General features: G+C 40.6%; 1 protein-coding gene across 2 annotated transcripts in view; it reads right to left on the reverse strand.

The window, feature by feature from the left end:
- Positions 1 to 27,115, reverse strand: part of Tfap2d (transcription factor AP-2 delta) — a 56,880-nt gene that overhangs the window by 23,362 nt on the left and 6,403 nt on the right. For both annotated transcript variants that reach the window (XM_059243949.1, XM_059243948.1), the window contains 3 exons: positions 18,777 to 18,942; positions 18,475 to 18,593; positions 1,289 to 1,430 (listed from right to left, as the gene is read on the reverse strand). In XM_059243949.1, coding sequence (XP_059099932.1) covers positions 1,289 to 1,430; positions 18,475 to 18,593; positions 18,777 to 18,942 — 427 coding nt within the window. The remainder of the gene's footprint in view (positions 1 to 1,288; positions 1,431 to 18,474; positions 18,594 to 18,776; positions 18,943 to 27,115) is intronic.

The following is a 27,115-nucleotide window of genomic DNA, read 5'->3' on the forward strand; positions in this document are numbered from 1 at the left end:
GAGAGCTTGAGCTCTTGGCAGGTGATTCAGCACAGGACACCACGCTCTAGCAGAAGCAGCATCAGGGCTCCCGGGTGGATTTTTTAGTCTTGTCCCTTAACTTGCTGACCTAGGACAGCTTACGTACTTAAATACAGATGACAATCCTGCAGGATTCAGTGGTAATTATTACCACCCTCTCCATAGGACAGTTACAGAATTATTATTCTGACTACTTTGATTCTTATTTAAATTTTTGTTTCTGAAGCTTAGATATGAAAGACTCCTTTGTCTCAAAACAAAATGTCAAATTATGAATTATGTAACAAAGATGATCTTCAGTGACTCACAACATTCTAACTTTATCACTTACGTCATTGTCCTTAAGGAAGTAAAAAATTTTAGCTGATTTCTCGATTTAAAGTTTGGTATTTCTACTGATGACTGCTATTAAAGTAACTGCATTCAGTTAAGATCACTAGCTGTTCTGACTTTGCTTAACATACATCAAATGTGAAGCATATTTATTTGTAAGTTAGTGATGAGACTTTCCTGTGTTTTCTATCAACCAGATAAACAAGAATCATGTTTGGTTCAAAATGTGTCTAGTTTCTATCTTTCTGCCTAAACAATTATCTAAATTATGCCAAAATATCTGGTTAATTATCAAACACTAAAAACACAGAGGGTTTAGGAGGTTACCTGTACTTAACCAATATTATTTTTCTGCAACTGTGTATTTTATAAAATATACTTAAATACAATGCAATCTATTATTTATCAAAGTAGCAAAGAATCATATAGATCAATCTGCACATGAAAACCAGTGATTGGATATCTCACCAAGAGAATATTGTAGTTCACGTATATTTAAAACTTTTATTATATCTTACACGCGCGCACACACACACACTTTCTCCCTCTCTGTGTGTGTATTTGTGCACACACATGCCATGACACACAAGTGGAAGTCAGATGGTAACTTGTAGGAGTCTGTTCTTTCTTTCTTTCCATAATGGGAGACCTTGGGATTGAACTCAGGTTTATCAGCCTGGGTGGTGAGTACCTTTAGCTGTTGAGCCATATAGTTGGCCTAATTTCTGCATATTCTAGTGAGAATTTCCTTGATAGTCCCATGTCTAATCACGTGACCCTTGATGCCTTGGTACAAATGGTAGAGAGTCCTGATCAATCTATTTAGATGCTGGAGTGTGAGCCCCTGTTTTTAGAGACTTCTAAACTGTCTTCAATCAAGGAAAACAGGAAAACTGGGGATGAAGGTCCAGAGAGGTGTCTCCACCGCACTTACTTGGTCGCTAAGATCATCTTTTTTCGCGCTGTCTGTTCTTTCTGTTCCATATGTTGTCTGGCGAGATGTTCTCCTACTGCCTTGGCTGGAAACTCTGTTTCACATGTGTAGCCAAAATCCCGAGCCAAGTGCAAAGCCTCACCTGTTGGCAGAAAGCACAGGTCAGTGTCTCACCGATATCCTACCTTAGACCAGCAATGCTGTGGATTTTCCCCAACTCTCACACAAGGCTGTGTTCAGATGCATCATTTTGTTTCTATCCAATTTGAGCAACGCACGAAAAAAAAAATGGGAGGGAATGTCATCTGTAAGGAAACTGATGGAAACAAAGGAACAGAGAACTTTCTAGGCAAAACCGTGGAAAACTGAGAAGAAAGAGAATAAACCCGGTGACTCGGGAGTTTTGACTCTTTCCTTTGAATGTCTCTTGACATTACAGAAGAATGACTTCCAAGATTCTTCTCGACAAGCACCAAGGGAAAAGCTTCTTGGATATAACTTTTTGTTGCTGCTCAGCACAATGTCTATAATCTATAGGGGAGCCATTCTGATGGCTTTTCCATGACACCGATGACAGTATCCAGCAATGGGCTCAAAAGACCTAAAAAATTGATACACTTGACAAAATGAAATAGTTATATCAGTTGCCCACTACAATGTTAGAGACAGTTTATTTTGTGTATAGTACTATCAATGTCAGGCCTTCCGGAAAGCTCTGAAACATTATAGTGTTTTAGACAGTGTAAAACATAGCAAAATCATAAACAGGTTCTGTCTGTCCACAAAATCTTGAGTGCAAGTAAAACTTTAAGAAGTGGGGTAAGAGTATCTTACCAAGAAAGTAGTAATTACTGGAGGAGAACAGTCTGGGGTGTAATGGCCAGTGTTTTTAAAAATCAGTTAAGCAAAAATCTTACCTGACAGGTAAGCTTTATTTAAAAATCCAACTCTCAGAGTGAGAATTGTTTAGTGGTAAACTGTAAACTGCTTGCCTACCATGCACAAGGCACGAGGTTTGATCCCCAGCAACACTCCTGCCCATGTGAGCAAGTGCATGCCCACACACAAACATAAAATCAAACTTTACAACATATGGACTAAGGGCCAACTTTATTCAAGGCAATCTTTTTTGTTTTTTAATGTGCATTAGTGTTTGGCCTGCATGTATGTCTGTGTGATGTATCAAATTCCCTAGGACTGGAGTTAAGAGACAGTTGTGAACTGCCATGTGGGTGCTGAGAATTGAGCCTGGATCCTCTGGAAGAATAACCAGTGCTCTTAACCACTGAGCCATTTTTCCAGCCCATGTTCAAGGTAGTCTTAATCAGGTGTAATAGGGGAGACAAAGTGAGGCTCAAAATACTGCTGTCTCTGGGCTGGGGATGTAGTTCATTTGATAGAATTCATCCCTAGTGGGTATGTGGCCCTGGGTTTGATTGCCAGCTCAGCACAAAACCAAACAGCTACACAGAAAGTTTGGGGCCAGCAGGGCTAAAAACCAGGGATGGGGAGGGTGGCAAGATGACGCAGTGGATAAAATTCTTGCCACATAAACCCTGAGATCAATCCCTGGAGCCAACATAAAGGTCATAAAGGTCGAGGGAGGAACAGATTTTACAAGATTGTCCTCTGACCTCTATCTAGCATTTATTCACACGTGTGTGCACACGTGCATACACACATACGCGCGCGCGCGCGCGCGCGCGCGCACACACACACACACACACACACACACACACACACACACACATTGAGACAGTCATGGCAACACTAGCAACCATAGCAATAAGAAGGAATTGAACACTACAATAGCAGTTTATGATTTTCATTGCATCATTATAAGCACTATATATAGCCTATCCATGTGCATTGGTGTTATAAGGATAGGAGATGTGATATTACAAATATCAAATGATTATTAAAGTGTTTTACAGAGGTTCAGAGAAGGTGATAATCGTGGGGCGGGGGTGACCCAATACCCATGTAGTTAATCAAACTTTTCCACGGAGAAGTGAAAAAAATATCAGGCTTGATGACAATACCATGTGACCCTTGTTTAATACCTGTCCATTGTAACACTCTAAGCAGTTACAGACTTGAACTTGCTGTGTGCTCACAGGACAACAGACTAGTTGATGAGTGAACTCCACGAGTGCATAAAGACAGTTCACATGGTAGATTATGAGGGAGAGGCATTTATAGATAAGAATATATATACAGGCTAGGTGACATCAATTAGTAAAATGTGGTTTTTCTATTAAAAATAAGCCTCTCAGTTTGGGAAATTTATATTCACAAAGTTAACAGCTCTAAAAAAATGGAAAGGCAGTTGAGAATCACAGAACACTGAGAAACTAATATTTAGGAAGAGGTTCCCATAAAAAAAATTGTTCTTAACCTTTCTTATAACTAAAAAATTCTAATTTTTTTCTCAGACATACTTTTTGAAAACACAGATTAAAGCTGAAAGAATTTTACAATAAAAACCCACATGCCCATTCTTCATATATTAAGTGTGCTCTATCACTTGGCTATTCATTATACTACACCTTTATCCATGTTATTTTCAGAGGAAATAATACATTTCATGCATCTCTCCAAAATATCAGTTTGTGTATCACTACCTGAGGTTTTATATTTAGGCTTTTCAAACTTTTCCCCTAAAGTGTGCTAAATAAAAGAAACAAGACTCGGGACACTTTAATCATGATATGTTGGTGTGATGTGCCTATATGTTGGGTGAGAGGGAGAGGCAGGAAGAGTATCACCAAGTTGGGGTTGTGCACATGCTAGGCAAGCATGTGCACTAGTAGGATACACCTTTACCCTCATTTATTTGCTTTGTGTCTACTGGCTAAATATGAACTGGGGAAGCACTCGCGAAGCAGCTGAGCAGTTGAGTGTGCACACTGCTCTCACAGAGGATGCAAGTGTGCTTCCCAGTGCTCACATGGGGTGGTTCACAACTGCCTGTAATCCCAGCTCTAGGAGATTCTAGACCTTCTTTTTGTCTCCTTAGACACCTGTACTCATATGCCCATCCCTACACATAGCTACACACAATTAAAACTAAAATAATAAAAAGAAAGACTTTTTGTTGTTGTTGTTCTTTGGAGGGTTCCTTTTAGTCTATTTCAGAAAAAGAACATTCAGAAAAGAACAACCTGCTGTATCTGGAAAATGTAGTTGGGAACCTACTTGGAATTTTCAAAGTGAGTAATTATCAATCAATGTAAAAAAAGGGAGCTTCGTTGAAGCAAGTATATTTACATTTTGTTTATTATTGATAGATGCTAATATTACCAGTGATTTTCTCGTCTAATCATGCATATTGCAAACATTTTTCTCCTTCTCACAATATGAGATTACCTATTCTCAGATTTACAGAGAGCCTAACTCAGTGGGGGAAAAGGTCTCAATGAAACAAGCCTATTAGCACAGACAGCACTTTGTGAATTCGCTGACTAAGGCATGCCCCCCACACCACCACCAATCAATGGAAAGATCAAGTTTCTCTCCATTTAAAACAGGCATGTGCCAGGCGGTGGTGGCGCACGCCTTTAATCCCAGCACTCGGGAGGCAGAGCCAGGCGGATCTCTGTGAGTTCGAGGCCAGCCTGGGCGACCAAGCGAGTCCCAGGAAAGGCGCAAAGCTACACAGAGAAACCCTGTCTTGAAAAACCAAAAAAAAAAAAAAAAAAAAAAGCATCTCTATATACTCACGATTTGATGGGGGCCCTTGTTTTGAGTAATGCTATAATGAACAAGCAGCATTTAAAAAGTACTGATTATTGCCGGGCAGTGGTGGCACATGCCTTTAACCCCAGCACTCAGAAGGCAGAGCCAGGAGGATCTCTGTGAGTTCAAGGCCAGCCTGGTCTACAGAGCAAGATCCAGGACAGGCACCAAAACTACATAGGAAAACTCTGACTCGGAAAAAAAAAAGTTTATTATTAACAGTTTATCACCTTAACTGATTCAGGAAGAAGATACATGCATATTTTGAAGAAATGAAATAAAGATTCTTTTAAAGGACATAGCATGTCATGCAGAGTGCTCACTTTTACTAGAGAAATGACAAAAATGAATATTGTGAAATTTCACACTTGATAAAAAGTTGGACCCATCAAATAATGAATGTTATTGCACCTGACCAGAGGATAAACGTGCAGTTCTTAAGAAAGAGGTAAAGGTCATTTCAAACCGGCACAATGACAGGGTGGACCATGCTACCTTCCAGCTTTATATAGCAAGCCAAGCTGCATATATCAGTGTAGCTGCACAATCCATCATTCACACTCATCTAGCTATTTAAGTAACATTTTAGCAGAGACTATTACATAGATCAGTGGTTCTCAATCTTCCTAAGCAGAAACCCTCCAGTACAGTTCCTCATGTTGTGGTGACCTCACAACCATAGAATAATTTTCATTGTTGCCTCATAACTATAATTTCACTACTGTTATGAATCATAATATAAATATCTGTGTTTTCTGATGGTCTCAGGCAACTCGTGCGAAAAGGTTGCTCGCCCCCAAAGGGTCGTGACCCACAAGTTGAGAATCACTAACATAGATAAACAGTACAAACAGGAGAATGCATCAGGCCCCTTGAGTTTGTGCTAAAGCCTGGTTCTTGATGGTTTGTCCTCTTTTAATCAAAGCTCTCACCGTGGGGTAGCTTTAAAAACAGTTTGAGGAGAACAGCTGCTATTTACATTTGCGCTGACAGCCAGATCCTTCCTTCTCTCGGTTCTGTTTACTGCTTTCTGCGGCTTGCAGTGTAACATTGCTACAGGATGTACAGTGATGCTACATCAAAGAAGTGGCACGTGAAGACATTCTGATATGTAGTTAAAAAGTGGGTATCACAGCCCAAGAGCTCTGTGTGTGAAAGTCTAAAAATGAATGGATGATGGATCCGTCAATGAAAACACACAGTATTTTAAAACAATGAAACATACAAAGTGGAGTTCTTTAGAGCAGATGCTTTAGTGTCAACAGGCTTAAGAAAAGCAAATTCTAGGGTCATAAAAATGTATGGATAGGCCTCTGTTAGTTTTGATTGGTTTGTGCAAAAAAAGATATGTGAGTTTCTCTGACTCTGAGCAATACAGTTACCTGTGGTGGAAAGAGCCTCCTAGGAAGGATCAAGAACATTTTCCCTCCCTGTCTCATACATGGTCACTGACACCTTCCTTCTCTAAAGGATGAGGTAAGATGTTGTAGTTCTGAGCAGGTTTAAACATTCTGTTTATTTCAATTTATTGTGCCACTTGGGCATCTACCCTTTAAGCATAAGCATCAACATCCTAGCTTTGAAAACTAGATTCATTTTGTTTCATATTAAGAATGTCTCCATTGAGATATCCACACTGGTGAGCTCAATGCCTGCAAAGGCTTTAGGGTGTATGTGCCAATTGATAACCCGTCCCCATCTGTAAAATGGGAGACCACAGAGAGATGATTTAGTGTTTTAGGTGACGGCTTAGCAAATGATGCTCTTAAAAAGCGGGGACAAATGGATCCCAAAACATGGGATGAACTCCAGCATGCAACTTGCTTGCCAGATATCTGGGGATTCAGTTTTGCCTACACCAAAGCAAAAGTAAAATTCTGGGAGAAAATATTAAAAAAAAAAAATTTAAGTGGAAAGTTAATGGCAAAGTGTTTTCTGATGAAAAGCCAGTTGACTGTTGTATTGAGATTGGGGTTTCAAAAGGAAGAGATCGGGATTTATTATTTTTAAAGATTTTTTTCATTCATTTGTATGTGTGTGTGTGTCTTTGTGAATGTATGCCGTGTGTTTATGAGTGACAGGAGGCCAGGAGGCATGCGATTTCCTGCAGCTAGGAGTTACAGGCAGCTTTGAGATGTTTGATGTGGGTGCTGGGAACTGAGCTCTTGTCTTCTAGAAAAGGAGTATGTTCTCTTAATTGTACATCCATCTCTCCAGAGCCCGGATTTACTTTTACACTAGAAATAAATACACCTGAGTTTTCCAACTTGTGTATTGCTGTTAGGGATTTTTCTTTAAAATAATTGTATTTTAGGAAAAATGTACTTTCTATAACTAAATTTTCAACACCAGTCTGCGGAAAATGACTATTTAACTATGTAATTCCTTAAACAACCCTTACCCATTTCACTGTAAAAATATTATCACAAAATTAGAATTAATCTACTATTGCAGCATCTAATAAAGACAATGACTCATATATTTTAAATACTGCTCACATAGCTATGATTTCAATCTTATTTTTATGTATGGGGAAAGAGGAGGCTATTTCAAAGAGTACTTATTAGCACTGACAAGTTTTAAACATAGATATTACATTAATAAACTCCTCTCTCTTTCCCTCCCCCCTCTCTCTTCTGCAGTATTGGAGATTCAACCTAAGACCTTGGACACTCTAGGAAAGTATTCTAACACTGAGCCATCTATCTTTTCTGTCCCTAGCCCTTTCTGCTTTTCCTTTTTTGAGATAGGGTCTCACTAATTTGCTCAAGCTATCCTTGAATTCATTTTGTAGCCAAGACAAGTCCTAAATTTGTAATACTCCTGCCTCAGTCTCTTGAGTAGCTGTGATCATGGGTTTGCACTGCAAGGGCTGGAGATAAATTTTCTTATAATATGAAATTATAATTAAATCCTAGAGCTGAAGCACAAAGTTAACATTTCTGCTATGTGTTCAAGCTTAGGGATGCAGTCTACAGCACCAGCTCATTGCATCTTTGACCTAGCTACATGTCTCATAATCTGCCAGTTTCCCTAGGTAAATGATTATTTTAAAATATCCACATTGTATTTCCCAAAGCAATAGTTCTGTACTTCCTTCAATGCCCTACAATCATCAGAATACCTGATCTGTGACAACCAGTCACTCAAATATTTTATTGGTTAATCTTAACAGTCTTGTGAGGCACTCCAACAAATATAGCACAAAAACCAAACAAAAGAAACTTGCAAGAAAGACTAACTTTATACTGAAACTCATGTACACAGGAGCCTATCATTATGTCAGTGGAACTGTTTAAGAAAACAAGCTACACTTAAAGACATAATTTCTGAACCCTTGTTATACTTCTAGTTCATGTTTTTGCTTAAAAAAAAATCCACTGGATTTTACCAATATCAGTTAATCTCTGGTATTAGGGCATGAGCTTTTTTCAAAAGCTCCTAAAGTCGTTCTATTCAGCTGTGGTTGAAAATCTCTCCCCTAAGAGGAGGAGAAAGCATTATGCACATGGACTACACATAATCCCCCCCTAGAAGGATTCCATGAGTTACATCAGGGAAGGCAGGAGCCACTGAGTTACTGGTAAGTTGTGTGAGTTCTGTCTAGCTGTATGTTCTTACAAGACTGACATATTTCGCTGATTTAAGTTCTAGAAACAAGAAAGGAAATGTGGTAATAAGAACAAAAATAGCATGATTAAGGAAACAAAGACATTATTCTACTCAAAAAGTACACTCAAATTGAGGAATGTAGTGAGATGTAGCTTGTTTTTCAAGTTAGTAGGGAAATGATGGATTATCAATAAAAGGTGTTAGGACAACTGGGTTGCCATCTGGAAAGGAAGAAAGTTGGATCTATACCATATATCCAACAATAAAACAAATTCCAGATGGATCAAAGATTGAAGTACAAATTGTTAAACCACACAGTAATTGAAAAACTTGTGTGATTCTTTTGTGATTTTGAAACTGAAGAGCCCCTTTTAAGGTACTAAAATCAAAACTGAAATTTCAAAAACTCCATGAGAAATATGATATCCATCAACAGGCAAGCCAAATGCCTGAAAATGTTGAGAAGAAGAAAGGAATAAGAGAGAATAATGAGATAGGAGTTATGATTAAAGAACATTATAAACATATATGTCTGAAATTATGAGACAATAAATTTTAATGAAAAATCTAAACAAGCAAAAAATCCCTGTAACAGTAAACAAATGAAATCTGGGGGGTAAGGAGGTTTGCAATGATCAGCTTTGCTATAATTTAAAAATGCCAAAGTGGGGCTGGAGAGATGGCTCAGAGGTTAAGAGCACAGGCTGCTCTTCCAGAGGTCCAGAGTTCAATTCCCAGCAACCACATGGTGGCTCACAACCATCTATAATGAGATCTGGTGCCCTCTTCTGGCATGCAGGCATACATGCAAGCAGAACACTCTATATATAATAAATAAATCTTAAAAAAAAAAATGCCAAAGTGTTACTCTATAAACACAAAGTCAGTGTACAGAAAGTAAAGCCAATAAATGTCTAAGTATGTGTTGAATCTAGATTTTTTTTTTTCGAGACAGGGTTTCTCTGTGTAGCTTTGCGCCTTTTCCTGGAACTCACTTGGTAGCCCAGGCTGGCCTCGAACTCACAGAGATCCGCCTGGCTCTGCCTCCCGAGTGCTGGGATTAAAGGGGTGCGCCACCACCGCCCGGGTTGAATCTAGATTTTAAGAGAGATTTTCTGCAATCCATCAAATTAGCAAACATTAAAAACCCTAGAGCAAATCAATTATGTAAAAGTGCAGTTAAGCTCTACCATGCAAATGTCTTTCTCAAATTGTGATAAAACTATACATTTATAACAGTGACTGAGAATAATCTGCCTATAGTCTATCAAAATTGCAAATACACTATCCTTTGAGTCTGAAACACTGTTCCTAAGAATTTACCAGAGATGTTCTTGGTTGTCTGTGTAAATATATCTATAAATAGGAGGCTGTTCATTGTAGCACTATTTAAATGGCCAAAAGCTGAAAATTCTTTAGAGATATTAAGTAGAAGACTCATTCAATTGCAATGTGTGTGTGTGTGTGTGTGTGTGTGTGTGTGTGTGTGTGTGTATTCCTCAATAATACGTAAGTACAACTGGCTTAATCTGTATACTGTCACTTGCATGTTAAAACAATTAATGAAAAAAGATGCCATGGATTTGAAAGGGAGCAAGAAGGAGTATATGGGTGGGTTTGGAGGGATTGAAGGGGAGGATGAAATGATGCAAATATATTATAAACTCAAAAAAATAAAAGAAATAACTAAAAATAAATTATAATATGTTTGCTCAATGTAATGTCATCAGTGTTTAAAAGAACCAACATCTCTGGCCGGGTGGTGGTGGTGCACGCCTTTAATCCCAGCACTCGGGAGGCAGAGCCAGGGGGATCTCTGTGAGTTCGAGGCCAGCCTGGTCTACAGAGTGAGATCCAGGACAGGCACTAAAGCCACACAGAGAAACCTTGTCTCAAAAGAAAAAAAAAAAAAAAAAAGAACCAACAACTCATACATATTATAAAAAGAATGAGCTTTAAGACAAACTACAAAATCATCATGTACAAAATCATCTCATAGAATACTATAATTTCTTCAAAAATGAAATTAAACACATACATACATATATCCTGGGGATGAAGCAGAGGGACAAGCTGTGTTGCCTTTCTTCTGGGAAAGTAACCAGCTATCTTGGAAACAGAGTGTATATCCCTTCATAACATTTGGACCTTATATCATTTTCATGTGTTGTCTTTTTAAAAATATATTCATAAAGGAGCAAAATCATTTTCTACCCTGTTCTTAGAAAGATTTCATTCTGAACTCAAGAATTTTTTGTGTATTAAACAAGACTTTGTTATTTTTATATAATTTATGATTTGATTAAAGGCCTATGAATTCCAAGAAATGTTAAAAAATAGAAAAAAAAATCTGAAATTAAATCTTCGAACAGCACATCAGCTGAGCCACAGTCTCTGAAAAGCAAAATTTTAAAAAGAGTAAAGAAAGAAACTAGAAATCAGTGTAAAGATGTGTATTCTTCAGTCAACCTGGCTATTTACAAGAGAGAGCAATGGCCAATGGGCCAAAGACTAAGGCCAACAGCCTCACACATACACTGGCATTCTCTTTGAGTAGGAAGAGGAGTACACGGACCCCTGGAGCATGTTTTGAAGCAGAGATGAAATTGTGTAGCATCCCGTTTTTTCTGCCTTTATAAACAAGTACCTTCCCTCCCTACAAAATGGATAAAGTGGTAAAAAGAAGAGGAGTAAGAAAGAGAAATTAGAAGAAGAAGACAGTTTAAGATGATAATCTATCTCTAAGTGGTACCCCTGTGTCCATGGTATCCTACAAGACAGACAGGTTCGCTGAGACCAATTACTGACTTCTGAAAAAAAAAAAAAGTCCTGAGATATTACATAATGATATTTAATTGTTACTTAATTACCAGTTATCAAAGCAGAATCTCCTTCTTAGGAACTCTTTTTTTGCTAGGAGGAAATTTATCTGTAATTCTCATTGGCGTGAAAAAAAAAAAGCCAGAAGAGGCCTTAGAATGAGTGACTACCATAAGTTCTGTTATAATTAGATATATTGAGGTCAATTCCACCATTAGCTTTGAAATGCAAAACTATGCCCCCAAAGACATGGCAGTTTCAGACTCTCTATGTGCAAAAGGGAAAACTCGGGTCCCCCACTTGCTGTTCTTCCTGGTGGTTGTATAACCAAAGGGAACGCCAGTCACAGCTATCACAGCCTTGCTTTTCACATCATGCGCGGTTTTAGAATGCGGGTGACCACCTTCATCACAGGATATGACTAATGAGGATGTGCTGTCTGAAAGGCCTGTGAAGGAGCTGTTTGAAGGGCGATGACCCATTTAGACGTACGCACATGCCATGATCATTCCAGGTTAGCCTTTTAGTCTTGTTTATCAAAATAAGCCCCTGTCACTCATGCCTGTGTGAAGGCAACTCCTGAACTCCCTAGATACATGATCAGGATGGAGCGTGGATTGAACAAATGGTATCGTTAATACACAGGAATAAAGATTCTAAGGGTCTTTGGTTTGGTTTCCTTTCCTAAAGTCACAAGGAGTGGACAATAGTTCTTTCTAAGGTAAAAAAAAAAAAATAAATCATAGACTACAACACTTAGAAACTCCACTTGTGAGCTCTCTTCCCTAGGGGAAAGCATTTTCTGATGTGTCAGTTACGTTTCCTGTATTATCGGAAATGCAGTCGGATAGGCTCAGGATCAGAGACACAGTAGACTAAATATCAATGACAAGATTACTTCTACTAGGTTGGTGCAATGCCTTAGCTGGTACAAGGATTGCTGTCCAAGAGGAAAGGCCTGACTTTGGCTATCCAGCATGAAAATAAAGGCAGATAGTGCAGCACTTTGCTGCTATCCCTGCCCTCCTACAGCAAGGTGGGAAGTGGGGACAGGAGAATATCTGGGAGTTCCTCAACCAGAACACAAACAAGATGGAAAGTGAGGACCAACATGGGGTTGTTCTCTGAACTCTGCATACACACACACACACACACACACACACACACACACACACACACTTTTTCACTTATTTTAAAGATGAGAGCCTATTGTGTTTTGAGTGGAAGGGCTTTGTAAACTTTGTCAGTAACTTTTTAATAATGCTATTGATTACTACAGATTGAAACAACTTTGGGGAATTAAGTGGCAGAAGGCTTATACAGACAGATTTTACAACCTTATAGTTGGTCATGGGTATAAGAGAGGTGGAAATGCCTGCTTAGAGTTCACAGGGATGGCAGGGGCACTCAGCAAGGTAGGAACAGCCTGCAGCCTCGATTCTTTCATTCAAGTTGAGAATCAAGTTTGTGGCTGCTCACCATGAAACAAAAACAAATCAAAATGGAAAACAGACTTAGAGTTTGCGAAGCTGAAGAACCGGACTCTTCTCCCTGTGGTCTCCAACTGTATAATCCTATACAGAACCATTAATCTTCTCGATTTAGTTTTCTTGTTTGAGAATAGTGATTACTAAGACATACTGAGCACTGCCTTTGGGCTGCTTATCATGCTCAGGGGTTTGCCCGTATTGTGCTGAATTTTCATCCCAACCTCAGGAATAAGATGTTGTTTCATAGATAAGGACACTCACAGTAACTGATGTGCCTCCCTGTAGTAAGCGATAGGTAGACATGAGTTCAAAGAGACTATTCGTCCCCAGAAGCTACATTCTTAACTCTTTTTGAGGCTTAGATGAAAGAAAACTAGAGTGTAATAATCAATCAACTTTAAGGTGCTTCTGTGCCACCAAATATTTAATTGATGTTAATGTCATTAATTATGCAAAAGCCATATAATGTGGTGTTGTGTATATAGGGTGTTAGATTATCAAAACATTATCCTTTTGAGAATATGTTTTTAGTAAAAAAAAATTATTACATTTAAATTTTTTTACTTTCTGAGGGAGGGTGATTGCATGTGCCACAGTATACCTCTGCAAGTCAGGTCATGAGTCTTGGTGGCGGGCATCTCTACCTGCTGAGCCATGTTCCCAACCCTTGGTCACTCTGCTCTTTTCTTCATATATCGTTAAGTTACTGCAGACAAGTCTCTGCTCAGAGTGAGAGAGACAACATTTTGTAGCACAGCTTGAGCTCACCCTACACTCACGTTCGACCAAGTGATGGATTTTCATGTAGATAATAGCAGAAGGGGTGTGATGATGGGCTCCAGTCCCTTACTTTCTTCGGACTGTATGAACAAGATTCCTGGGACCTACAGACATGTGCAATTACAGACAAAAAAGAACTCTGGGTTCTTGGTCCCTGGGAAGACTGTAATAGGAAGAAAGACTACTACTGAGGAATGTGTCTGACTGTGGCCAGGAAAAAGCAAGCTGCCATTGTGTTGTTACAGAAGAAAGGAGAGGGGAATATCAGGAGTAACAACTAGCCTTCCCCTAGTTATCGTTGATACTATGATCTTTGTTTATAAACGAGGAAAATGGAGCAGAGACAGGCTAACCAACCATTCCAAGTTCAATACCAGTTTTAAAAATGATATTATTCTTAGAAGGTCAAGGAGAGAGCCCTAAGGATTAACAGATTTGGCAGGTGGTACACTAGTTCCCATGAGGTAGGAAACACAGACTGGTCTGGAAATTTACATATTTGAAGCTGAAGAAGACGGCAACTGTAATAGGTGATTCCAACTAACAGAGACTGAAGGGAAGTTGTATACAGTCTTTGGAAATTAAACATTTCCTTTGCTGTTGCTCCACACTGTTGAGATAAGTAGCTAAGTGGCAGATTAGAAAGATGAGGAGAAGGAAGGAGAGGGAAAGGTAAATATGAGAACTTGGCCTCTCTCAAAACTGCTAGTCTAGGCGTTTATACCAAACAACGAGTGGTATTTTGGGACCCTGGAGGTCGCCTGACAGTGCTACCCAAGGTTCCCAAAAGCAGCAAGACTGATGCATAAAGCATTCCGCTCTGGTGAACAGAACTTCCCTCCCACTCTAAACGCAAATGACTGCAGGAAACAGCAGGTAAGAAAAAAGGTGACGGACAGCAGCAACTAAATCACTGACACCGTCTACAGTCTTGAACAACTAACTCTGCTGTTCTAGGGTGAGCTGCAGGGGGCAAAGCTTCTGAAGTCAACAGCCCATAACTAATAAACACAGAGCGAAAATGCCAAAATGACAACAGAAGTACCATGGCTGAGTGCTTTGAAGGTTTTCTAGAGAAAGAAGACTGAAATTATTTTCAGTGTCTCTTCAGGAAGCTAAAGCCACTAGATTAAGTAACTTTAGACCATTATATAATCTAGAGGCTGACATCTCTCTTTTGCTCTAGATACTGAGATGGACAAGAGAAAATTTATAGCAGTATGAATAAGAAGGAGAAATGAAGACAACAAGCTCAAGGGATGTTAGAAGATGTGCTTAATCCTTAGTTGTGTATTTAAATCTACATAGATAGAAACGGATGGGTGAAATGGGAACAAGATCTTGTCTCTTTTGTGGTCAAATGTTATATCAAACTATGAAGGATGACTGACCCACACTCATGTACTAGGTCACATAGGTGTTTGAAGAACTACTAATTTCATCTTGGTTGTTGGTTATGAGAGTTTCAAGCGTTATCTTTGTTTGTTTGTTTGTTTGTTTGGTTTTTCAAGACAGGGTTTCTCTGTGTAGCTTTGTGCCTTTCCTGGAACTCATTTTGTAGAGCAGGCTGGTCTTGAACTCACAGAGATCCACCTGCCTCTGACTCCAGAATGCTGGGATTAAAGGCATGCACCACCACCGCCTGGCCTCAAACATTGTCTTAAGAGATATTTAAAGAACCCAAGTGGTTAGTTCCTGGTCATTAAGATTTGTGCACAGATATTGTAGAAAATCCAGGAGATAAAGGAAAGAAGTGAATAAGCAATAGTGAAGAAACAGCATAATCTTTTCCACAAGATTGTAGGTTGAAAAGAAAGCTGACGAAGGGGGGTGGGTGGGGTGGTGCTGAAGAGATGGATCAACAGTTAAGAGAATTGGCTGTTCTTCCAGAGAACTCAGGCTTGATTCTTAGGACTCACAACGGTGACTCACAACTGTCTGTAACTCCAGTCCCAGAGGATCCAATGCCCTTTTAAAATCTCACCAGGTACCAAGCACACACATGGTACATAAATATACACTCAGGAAAGACAGTTGTACACAGTAATTAAAAAAAATCTTAAAATTAAAAAAGAAAGCTAGTAGGCAGTTTTTAGATAGTTATAAAATAGCTTTAGAATTTCTGGGAGGTGCATGAATTACTCATAGTCTACCATTTATGTGCATCTCAAATCTCTGGTATTACAGCTACTTGTTTTCCTCTTTAAAAATACAATAACTAAAAAAATGTTTTTACTTAAAATGAGCAGGGAGCTATCTCCTTTTTAGTCAATAATTAGTCACATTCTTGTAACCTTGCTCTGCCCTCACCAGTACATATATGTGGATAATAAATAAGATGTCTCTATCACAGATCAGTTCCCAGCAGCAACAAAGACAAAGTAAGATTCAGAACATAGTACAGGCCAATTATCCTTTACCCATAATGCTCAGGTTCACAGTGTTTTGTATTTCAGAAGTTCCTTTTCAGATTTTAAAATACTTGCACAAAACTACTACTTGAATATCTCCAACATGAAATTCTAAACACAAAATAATTCAAAATGCCAAACTTTTTAGTATCATGTTAGAATTCAAAAAGTCTGGAATTTGGTCACTTTGGAGTTCAGACTTATGGTTGGCAATGACCAACCTCTAAGAGTAACTTTGATTAAATTTAAGTGTTTGCTGCCAAAGGTCTTATTGTTGTGGTTGTTGTTGTTGCTTCTGTTGGGGCAGGAAGCAAAGATAACTGTTATGAAGCTGGGCTTACTGATAGTTGCCTATAATCCTATTGCTCAGGAGGTTGAGGCAGGAAGATTGATGTGAGTTTTGGACTAATCTTTCCAATACAGTGAGACCTTGTCTTAAAATACCAAGCCAAACCAAAACCAAAACCAACAAATCAAACAAAAGCAGACAACTATTGATAGCAGAATTAACAAAGCTTTTTTTTTTTTCTCAAGACAAACGTTGAGAATACGGTCAAAATATTTTCCTCTCAGGTTTTTTGTTTGTTTGTTTGTTTGTTTGTTTGTTTGTTGTGAAGGCCTTCAAAGGTTTCCCAGTGAGATCTGAGCTTGCTTCATGCAGCAGAGCTGCATAAGATGATTGCTTGACCACTTGCATGCATGGTTACCAGGTGTTGGGAAGGGTCTGCACTTGGATGTGCGGTATGCTTTGATCTAGCAAAGGAGGTCTTCTGCCCTGCCCCCTGGCATTCCTTTAAAAAGCCCTTTAGAAGAGACAGAAGGGGCTGGTGGATAAGGATCCAGGCCCTCCCGAGGCTATCCTGTGTTTCTGTTTGTCTCCCCTCTATCCTTCTATCTAAATCTCTTATCCCTCACTCCTTAAGAGTACCCTGAGGAAAAAGGTAGGAATTGGTCCTTCACGGTTTTGTTTCACTTTGTTTGGCTTGTTGTTGTTAACTGCATTTCTTTCAGTAGCCGAAGGCATTCTGGAATTTACTATGTAGCCCAGGCTAGCCTTCTGCCACTCTCCCAAGCTAGGTTACTATCATGTGACCTGTGTCTGGCTAAGATCATAGAAATTCTTAATGTTATTCAAATACATGCCACACATTTATAATATGAGAAAGGTCAATGTGATAACTTATGCTTCTCACTCTCCATAGCATCATATACACAAGCTAACTGATGCAACACAAGTCTCACAAGTGTGTTCTTAAAGCACTTGGCAAAGAAGGAAAGCCATCCACCATTTATATTTAAAATGGTATTATGGATTTTTAAAGAGCTTTCCTCTGGCATTCAAAATCCCATAAAACCTGTTACTCAGTGAAGCTGCTCCTTAGAAAAGGATTGTATGAAAACGTGCAGTTTAGTCCTTTCAGAAGAAACAAAGGAAAAATATGAGTGAGAAAAAGTACTTGGCAGTACATTTCCACCTCTCTCTATATACTACTTCTTAACATCAATTTCTCCCTGACTCAGTTTACCCCTTCACAGAAGCATGAACTTAAATATGTTTTAAAAATGTCTACAAGTCCAGGAGAATTCTGGGAAGAGGAAGGGCAGAGTCAGAGTTGCTGGCAGATGCACAGGAAGCAAGATAAGAATGCCATACTGAGAAAAGGTACCAAGCCACATGGCTAAACATAGATAGGAATTGGGGGTTAGTTTAAGTGTAAGAGTTAGCTAGTAACAAGCCTGAGCTATTGGCCAATCATTTACAATTAAAAAAAAAAGAATGTCTACAAGCTTGTGGGTATGGTGGCCTACACCTTTAATCCCAGCATTTGAGAAAAGAGGCAGACAGATCTCTGTAAGTCATAGGCCTGTTAGAGTTACATAGTGAGACCCTGTCAAAATGTCCACAATGTTTAATGCAATGTGCTTTTGGGCCCAGTAAGTTATGAAACTCACAAGGTTGTTTATCCTACTGAGTTACAATGGATTAAACTAGATTCATTCAAACTCTAAGCTAATATGGCAGTGAGAAGACCATGGCCTTGCTGCTGTTATATGAGGAATACTTGATGAAGTATCACACATCTTCCATTGCCTTCTTCCACCTTCCCTATGATTGCCAAGCATAGTAAGTCAATTGACAACCCACACATTAGCTATACTTTCTGTTAAGGCAAAGTTAATCCTTGTCAAAATTAATTAGGAAGTTTTCCTATCATTGTTAGTGATCACCCTTAACAAAACTGCAGTAAGGCAGTACAATTAACCAAGGCTTGGAGTACCACTGAGACCATATGTTTAATGTTTCGTTATTTCTCCGAGAACATGAAAGTCATACCTTCGACTAAGGAAGTGAGGAGGGTAACATTGGCTGCTTTCCGTCTTCCAGCTGGCAGGTTTAGGCCAAGCCTATCCAGTTTCTCTCTTAGGCAGCGGCCACCATTCTTGGATTTTGCTCTGTGCAGAAGCAAATGACAATTCAGTTTGATTAGTTAACACTTGGAAGAAATTGTGAGACAACTTGATCTCATGGGGATGATGCCACAGTGGATGGAGGATAAAAATACAGAAGGCTCGAGAGTGAGAGAGTGGTATCAGTTCAGTTACCCGAAGCAAGGTGTTTAAACAGCTTCATCTTACCTCCTCAGAATGCCTCCCAGGAGCGAAGCATTGAGGCACTCAGGTGGCGAGAGACGCCTCTTTACCTCAGCAATGGTCACCTTGTATTTGGAAGTAGAACTGAGAAGGGACAAACGACCAGGAACTGAGCAAAACAAGTCTGTGGGGTTGACCACACAGGTGCCACCTTGGAAGTGAAAAATGTACAAGTTAGTAATAGTGAAAGAATAGAGCTCTGTGAGAGACAGGTAGTATCAAGAGATACATGGCAACAGCTGTGTCTCCCTTCCATTTACATTATGTCAGACTACTCAAAAGATAGACTTCCAAGAACTAATTAGGATTTTGCATATCACATAGAAAATGAATCTGTGTGTACCATTGTAATCCTAGGCAAAATTAGCACCTTCTACAACATAGTCTGCCTCTACAGTGTTCATTTTGACATTATTGCATCAAGAAACACAGCAGTACATTAATGCCCCCACATCCAACAGTTAACCTCAGAAAAGCAGTTGTTATTGTTTCACAGTTACATGTGACTGTACACATGTACAGAATGGATGGAAACTTTTGATGCATGCTTTTCTTTTCTAGAATGTTCGCAAAGTTACCGTCTTCCTTCCCTCATCCATCCATCAGCTAAAGGCACCAATCCCCATAGACACTAAAAATCACCTGCCCATCACCAGAAATCTCTATGCCGGTGACAATACAGTCAAATCTTCAGTCTGTACTGTCAGCACATGTAGGCACACACAGTGTAAGACCCAGTGTTAGCTAGTTACCTGCATTCAATATGACTACTATTATCATTATGATGGTTGCTTCACCATTACCGTTAGGGTGTAGGGCAATGGTAACCATTCAGAACATCACCAAACAATTTAACCATGGTGGAGTTTTTTGGTGATGGGTTGTCTTCAAGTTCTACAGAGCCTCTTGAGCCTCAGACTCCTGCAGAAGCAGCCCACTCAATTCTCTAACCTCAAACAGCTCTCTCTGGCTAAAATCAACTTGGATACTCAAGTGTGAGCATCACTGGTCATAGTTCCTTGGTACTCAATTGCTAACTTGCTTCAAAAATCTCCAGACAAAGCCCACCCTGCTAAAATGATAGGCATATGAAGCTGGGATGTAAGGCTACCTTTATATGCCCCAAGACCATTGCCAAATTTGAGTTCAAAACTCTGTTTTCTCTTTCTTTCTTTCTTTCTTTCTTTCTTTCTTTCTTTCTTTCTTTCTTTCTTTCTTTCTTCCCTTCTTTTTTTTTATTTCATACAAAGTGTGAGTCGGTGGGTGGGCAGGCTAGGGTGTCAGATGCCCTGGAACTGGAGTCACAGGTAGTAGTGAGCTGCCTGATGTGGGTGCTGGGAAATGAACCCAGATCCTCTGCAAGAGCAGCAAGTGCTCTTGACAGTTGAGCGACCGACCCCTCTCTTTTGTCCTTCACAGCTGTTTTTTTCTGAGCATTCATTTTCTTGCTTTAGTTGTAGGTAAGCTTAAGTCACTTTTCCAGAAAAGGGAATTATGAGGGAAAGGAAGGGAGGGAAAGAGATTAGAAAATGAAAAATGCGGAAGATTGTCGCCCCAAATCCATTTACTAAGAGGGTCATCTGCTTTGGCTTTCCAGGGAGAAGCTAGTCGGGAGTGTGGGATCTTAGACCCCATTCGGTCCTCCTTCAGAATCTACGTTTTGAAGGAAGTCACATGCTGCTCATACTCATTAAAGTTTGAGAAGTACTGGACTAGAATTTATCCCTTGCCCCCAAGTAGCCCCTATCATCAGAACAGTTACAGCAAGGAACCTCTGTTCTTTAGACTCAGGGGTGTTCCCTGGGCATGTCACCTAAAGAACCTGGGAGGACATGAACATATGTAAAATAACCCCTACCTGGAAGTAAGAATATTAAAATGATTTCCAACCCTATGATGCTTGGAATTTTTCCTAGCTGTTTTACAATTACCCCTATTTCTCTTGGTTGCTGAGGGACACAGTATCATTCCTTCAGTGGTGTACCCACTGAGAAGTTGCCTATGCTCCTGTAAGTAACCTCCTTCCCAAGTTAGCTTTAAAATTGCTAATGATCCCTTAATAATTCTGAGCTAGTTTATATGGCCCAATGTTTCCACCATACAAAAGGGAGGGAGGAGAGAATGTTAAGGCATCATGGCAAAATCTGTTGTGTATTCCAAAAAAAATTCCTCATGCCATTTTCTGGAAACAAGACCAAGGTTTTAAAGTCTGAGAAGTCAGTAGGTCTGTCAACTGTTAAACTAAAATCCTTTTCTTGGAGTCAAATGTGTAAAAACTGTAAACTATCTTCTTCAGCAGCTGGAAACACACAAATTTACTAATTCTTCCCCACTTTGAGTTTCTACAGAATTTCAAAAGTAATAGTAATAGCAACAACGTTAGGAAAATTTCACAGATTCTTAGGGCCGTGGCTATCCACTCACTCACTTTCATTCATTCTTACACTGTGTACCTATAGGTACAGAGTGCACTTGAAAATAAAGGAAATTGACTTCTCAAAAGTTGAAATGAACTGAAAGTCAAGATTGCTTCAGTGAATCTAGATTTTATGGTCAGACAGTCAGAGTCATGACCCGATTGCTTGGGGATTTCGGTCAGTGTGAGGAAAATATCAAAAATCAATAAAAAAAACATGTGTGTATACAATATCTATCCACTCTTCTCCTGAAAGGAGGTCTCTACCTACAGTCACTATGAACCAGAAGCAGACATATATCTTAACATTTAACATCTCTCCTCGTATACCAGTCAGTATTTTACTAAAGAAAAAGAATTACTCTTAAGTGTCTGAGCATTTTACGTGAGTTTTTTTCCCCTTTCTTCTGTCTGCTAGGAATTTTAGACTTCTCCTGTCCTTAGTAATCTGTGGGTTAGAAACTCAATTTAGCAAGAAAATGTTGGTTACAGTCTTTGAAAAAGAAGTTAAGTCTAGTTTTCCTACATTCAAAAATCTGTCACTTTTTGGCTTAGTTGAAAGTAGGCTGGCTGCTCTCTGGGCATCCTCTGGGTAGGCTACCTAGCCATCTGTGAACTCTGGAGGCCCTGAGTGTTTCTGCTCCTCCATCCATGTTGGCTTCTGGCTTATGCTAAAGTAGGCATGTGTTAGGTAAGTTACACAGGCTGCATATTAAGAATATGCTTTATGCACACACAAATTGCCTCAAGGATTTATTTTGTATTCAGGATTATCCATCAACTCTAGACTCTTTTATTTTTTATGTCACGGAATCTTTAAAGGGAATTTCTGTTGCTTTGATACGTGGCATCGTTGCAGCCTTGGGGGAACTCTCTTATTCTGGCTAAAGATTGGGCAACTTGTAGAGTTTACATCAACTTGGGGAACCTGATAGCTTGCTTCCCAGTGGGTTACTTTTCAGGAGGGCAGAGAAAAAACCAAAAACAAAACAAAGACATGATAGCCAGGGTTTTGCATTTGTAATGAAGGTAGTGACATGGTAGAACCTAGGTAAGGGAATGGAGACTATCAACAGTGATGATGAAAACCCAGAAGACAATCAGAATCAGACCTCACCAAGCTATTAACAGTAGTCATTCTGTGTTCCCCACTCAAGGTCCTCACGGTGCCTCTGAGGCCCCTCAGCCCTTGCAGATGTTGGGTGGTTCTCATTTTCTGCTCAACATGCCAGTTGGGGATGCCAGAGTCAAATAGGTTATGCAGAACTTCTGGGGTGTTCGCCCCTCCTCCATTCATGGTACACGGAGAAGCAATATTTCTACAGAAGTCAGTGCTTGCAAATTTTGCGAAGAATCTATAAATTCTAATGAGTAGCTATGTAAGAAGTTAAGAATTGTCTACTCCAGATCACTTGTCTAGGACATGCCTTAAAAAAAAAGTCCTAATTCTGCCAAAATAACAGGAAGAAGTTAGCCAAATTCTGTAGTTATCACTATACCTGGCACAGAATAACACAAGTTTAGACTGCCCTTCATACCCTGATAGATCCTGAAGGGCCTGAAGAGGGATCTGCACTTCTCTTGGTTAGCCTGGGGAATCTGTCCTTCTGCCTTCAGACCATGAGTGGTGGAAAAAAACACTGGTGATGAGTTGGAACTTGCACACTAGCTTGGAGAACAATTCTTTCTTAATCAATCTACTTGAAAACTGAAGGTGTTCATACCTATTCCCCCTATAGCTGAGGACGTGTTCCAGGAAGTGGACAGATGCATACTCAGCAGCCTGAGTAATGAATGGTACCCAACACTAACTGTGCTGAGAGGCTACCACATCACAGGATAAGCTCTGTGAAGCTGGATACTCATTTACCCATTGTTTGCACTTCAACCTAATGGGAAGCCAAGCGCTAAAAGTCTCCTCTCACCCCAGAGCAAACAGAAGTGGTTGTCTCCAAGGAGCAGCATCTGAGCAACAGTGCTGAGTCTCCGCGCCCCACCCACCCCTAAGAGCACACCCAGTTGTGCCAAGAGGCCCCCTGGCGCCTCTGCAGGTGCGATCCATACTTCCTAGCCTGCTTCTGCTCAATAGGCCCCAGTGCACAGCCCAACAAGCCGCCCCACCTCAGCACCGCCCCACTCTCCCGAACGTTGGTGTTGACATAATTAGACCAAATCTTAGGAGCGAAATAAATGTTCTGTTCGCCTTACAGCCAAACAGATGTTTACAATTCAAATGAAAGAAATACAAACGGTAGGGATTTTTTTCCTCCCCTTCTTCATCTCCAGTGATCGCTTTTTTTTTTTGATACATTAAAAATGTGTAAGCGGTGACAAGAGTTTCCTATCCCTGTTTGTTTTGCAGCTTCATTTCCGCGAGGTGCTCTTGTCCGACAGGTGGGGTAGGATCTTCTGGGCTGTTTCCCCCTCTAGCCTTTCTCCCTTTATCAACTCTCTATCCTCGCCCGTGGGATTCCCCCCTCCCCCTATGGCAGCAGATATTAATTGTAATCAAACAGCAAAGAGGTGGGGATGTAGTTGCCATCGCGTAGGCCTTTGATGGTGCGTCAGCAGCGGATTGTGCTGTTCAGATGGAGGGATGCGCTATTACAGGTGTCGTCGCTACATCAGGTTGCAAGCGGCTGCTTCCTCCCGTAGCCCGCACCTCGTCCCAGCAGAACAAAAGAAAAGGAACTGGGTACCGGATAGACAGCCGCTGCCTGGTTGTGTGTCCCAGTGTGTGCTCAAGGATTAATTGTGAGTTCCCAAAGCAAAACATACTTTGGACCGGGTGATTTTCCAGAGCAAGGGAGGGCGGGGGAAAAAAAAAGAAGCAAAGCACTTCCTTCCTCGTGAAAAATAACTGTCCAACAAACTATGCTTTGGTGTGTGCGTTTCAGAGGTCAGGGAAAAGAGATAGAATTTCAAATCTCAAGTACGTTCATTTTAGCATTAAGAGAACACGGGCGAAGTTTCCAGTGGGTCACCTGCTCTATTTTCATTCACAAAGGCTGAAGAACCAAAGAGATGAGTTCGAGCCAGCTTAACTACAAGAGATTCAGGGTAGCCGCTCACCGATGAGATTCTGACAAAGGAAGAGAGATTAAGCTACCGGCATATCTGTTTTGCCCCTTTTAGAAGCTGCTAGGAGCTAAGGCTGAGATTCCAAGGTCCAATCAAGGCCCAGGAGAGGCCTGAAAAAAACCAAAGCAAGGCGCCTGTCCTCCCGAGGAGGAGCAGGCCAGTCGCTGTGAAGGCGACAGAAAACAAAAAGTGTCAGTTCTATCCTACCCATTATTGGTAGACAGGGCAGTTGAAGCTAAGGCTGCCTTTGCAGAAAGACGTATTTTGAAGAAGAATTAAATCAGATCGGACAATGTTTGCACGGAGGTATAAACGCCTCAGCCTTGGCGAGCCAGTCACCTCAGCGATCCGACACACTCCAGCTCCCTTAAAACGTGCAGAGTTCAAGTCATATTAATTCCCCCCAAATGTTTTGATTCAAAGTAGTTTGTATTTTGTGTAGCCAAGGGCAATCGGGAAAGTGCTCCTGCCTGCAAGTGGCCGGTGGGTTCCCTCTCCGCGTGGCCCAGAGGCTACAGCGGTATTTAAGCTTCGGAAATTAGCCTGGGGCTGCAAGGCAAGATGATCACAAAGCGAAACAAGGGCGCTGCCCCTCTACACTTTTTTCATCCCCCCCCCACCTCCTTTTTTTTTTTTTTTTTTTTTTTTTTTTTTTTAGTTTGCCATCCCGATTTCACAAAAGAGATCAGGGCCAAAGAGTCCCTTTCCACCCACATACAGGAAATCGGAGTCTTCTCATCTTCAACGCGTGTGTGAAGGCCAGAGCCCCTTTATCCAAGTGAACCCCATATCGTGATTCCATTCTGAGTCCATTCATGATTAGCTTCGTCACCGTCGTGGTCCTCATCAACATTTTATTATTAAATACTCAGAGAGAAATGAAAGGCTTGGGTGTCTAACAAAAGGGAGGGGCCATGAGGGTGCCTCAGAAGAGTCACCAGGAAAAAAAAAGAGTGGGCTTTCTTTTCTTTTTCTTTCTTTCTTTTTCTTTTTTTTTTAATGATTGAAAACATAGGCGACTCCTGTAAATAGAAGCCCCATTCCTTCAAGAGATGCCTTTTGAAACCCCACTGTCTGAATATTCAACGAAGGCAAAGCTCCACTCTGTACGAACAACATTAATATGATCTCTGCAGAATTTGTTACTCAGAAATATTAACATATCAAAGCCAACGCCCGGGGCGAAAGAAGCTATCGATACGCGAGAGCAGGGTAAAGTAAAGATTATTGGTTCTGATGGTCGGAGCGGCGGAGCTGCGGGCGAAATCGCGCACACCATTAACCGGGAGTGAGCGCGCAGGGAGCTGGGCCTCCGAGGCGGCCGCAAATATTTTATCTAGGTGGTAATTACCTCGCTGCTACCTCCCTGGTCTGTCCACGTTATCTTTTGGCTATCAGACTTTCGTTTACAAGAGAAAAAATGTAACTGACACTTAACAAAGTGAGTCTGAGAAAAGACATTTTGGTCTTTATTACATATTTAGTGAATGATGACCTCCTATCCGTCCACCCTCTGCAAACCAGGCCAGTTTCTCTCTATCCACCTCAGGTACCACAACCAGGCAGGCATCTTTCCTCAAGGCAGACCTTGGGAGAGAGTGTCTGGCAAAGTGAAACGTATTTTTTTTCTAGTATTGTAAATGCTTGATAATATCAGGAATGTAAATATACTCAAGAACTATGGCATTCACAGGGCCGCAGGGGCAGTGCAGATCTGCCTTCCGGCCACAGAGATTTGTGAGAGAAAACGGGGAAGCATAAAGACTTTAGGGGAGATCAGCCTGTGGAGCATAGACATTGTCACCACAGGAAGGATGGGAAGGGAGTAGATGACTTAAGGATTAGATGTTCTATTTTTGATGACCTGTGTTATCCGATATTAGGAGTTCTGAGGTGTGCACAACGCACAATGCCAATGAAGAGAAGGGGTGTCCTAGGTATTTTGACATAAGGGGCCTTGACAGGGCTGACAAAACAGTAAAGTTCTTACTATCCACTTGGAAATTGTGAATACTGATAGAGCTACAGAGTCATCCATCCAACCAACCAACACACACACACACACACACACACACACACACACACACACACACACCCTCCTCTCCGGAGCCGAGATTGTTCCTCTCCTGTAAGACATGTGGGAATGGGAAAAAGTGGTCAGATGCTGGGGTCTGAATTACTCAGAGGTGGGGACTTCAGATTTTGTTGTTGCCCAGGTTCCTTCCCGTGGGAATTGCACTTTTCTCCTCCACAATCAATGTTTGGTTTAAAATAACAGACTAAGAGGAGGATTTTAGAAGGTGAAACAAATAGGTACTGAGTTGTACAAAAACAAGAAAACATCACCCATGGAGCTTCGCTTCTGTAGTTGTGATAAGCTAAGAGCGCACTTCGCTCCTTTAGACACCTCAAAGCTTAGCTCCTCTTGGATGGCCAGAAAAAAGGGAGGTGTTACTAACTCTCCCAGGAAACTTTATTGATTCCACGGCATCTACAGTCCCAGCGCTCAGCCTGGAATTCATCTTGTCAGTTATGCTACAATCATTTGGATGTGATAGTCAAGCGTTGGGGGAGGTACTTTAACAAGTACGAAGCAGAATGCGCGAACCGCAGCAGCGCAAAGCTCTGCTCGCCCTTCCCTAATTAGTGGCGCTGTCCTTCAGCACCACGGTGTCTGTGCGCCCTGAGCGCTCGGCCTCACCTTTAGTGTGTTTCTTTCCCAACAGACACCAATCAGCAGAACTTACTGAGCCTCCCTTTCACTGTGTATATTTTAATTGTCCAACAGTTATGAACAGATAAATTTAATATTCAGAAACTTGTCTCT

Source organism: Peromyscus eremicus, chromosome 16_21, assembly GCF_949786415.1.
Source record: "Peromyscus eremicus chromosome 16_21, PerEre_H2_v1, whole genome shotgun sequence".
Lineage (NCBI taxonomy): Eukaryota > Metazoa > Chordata > Mammalia > Rodentia > Cricetidae > Peromyscus > Peromyscus eremicus.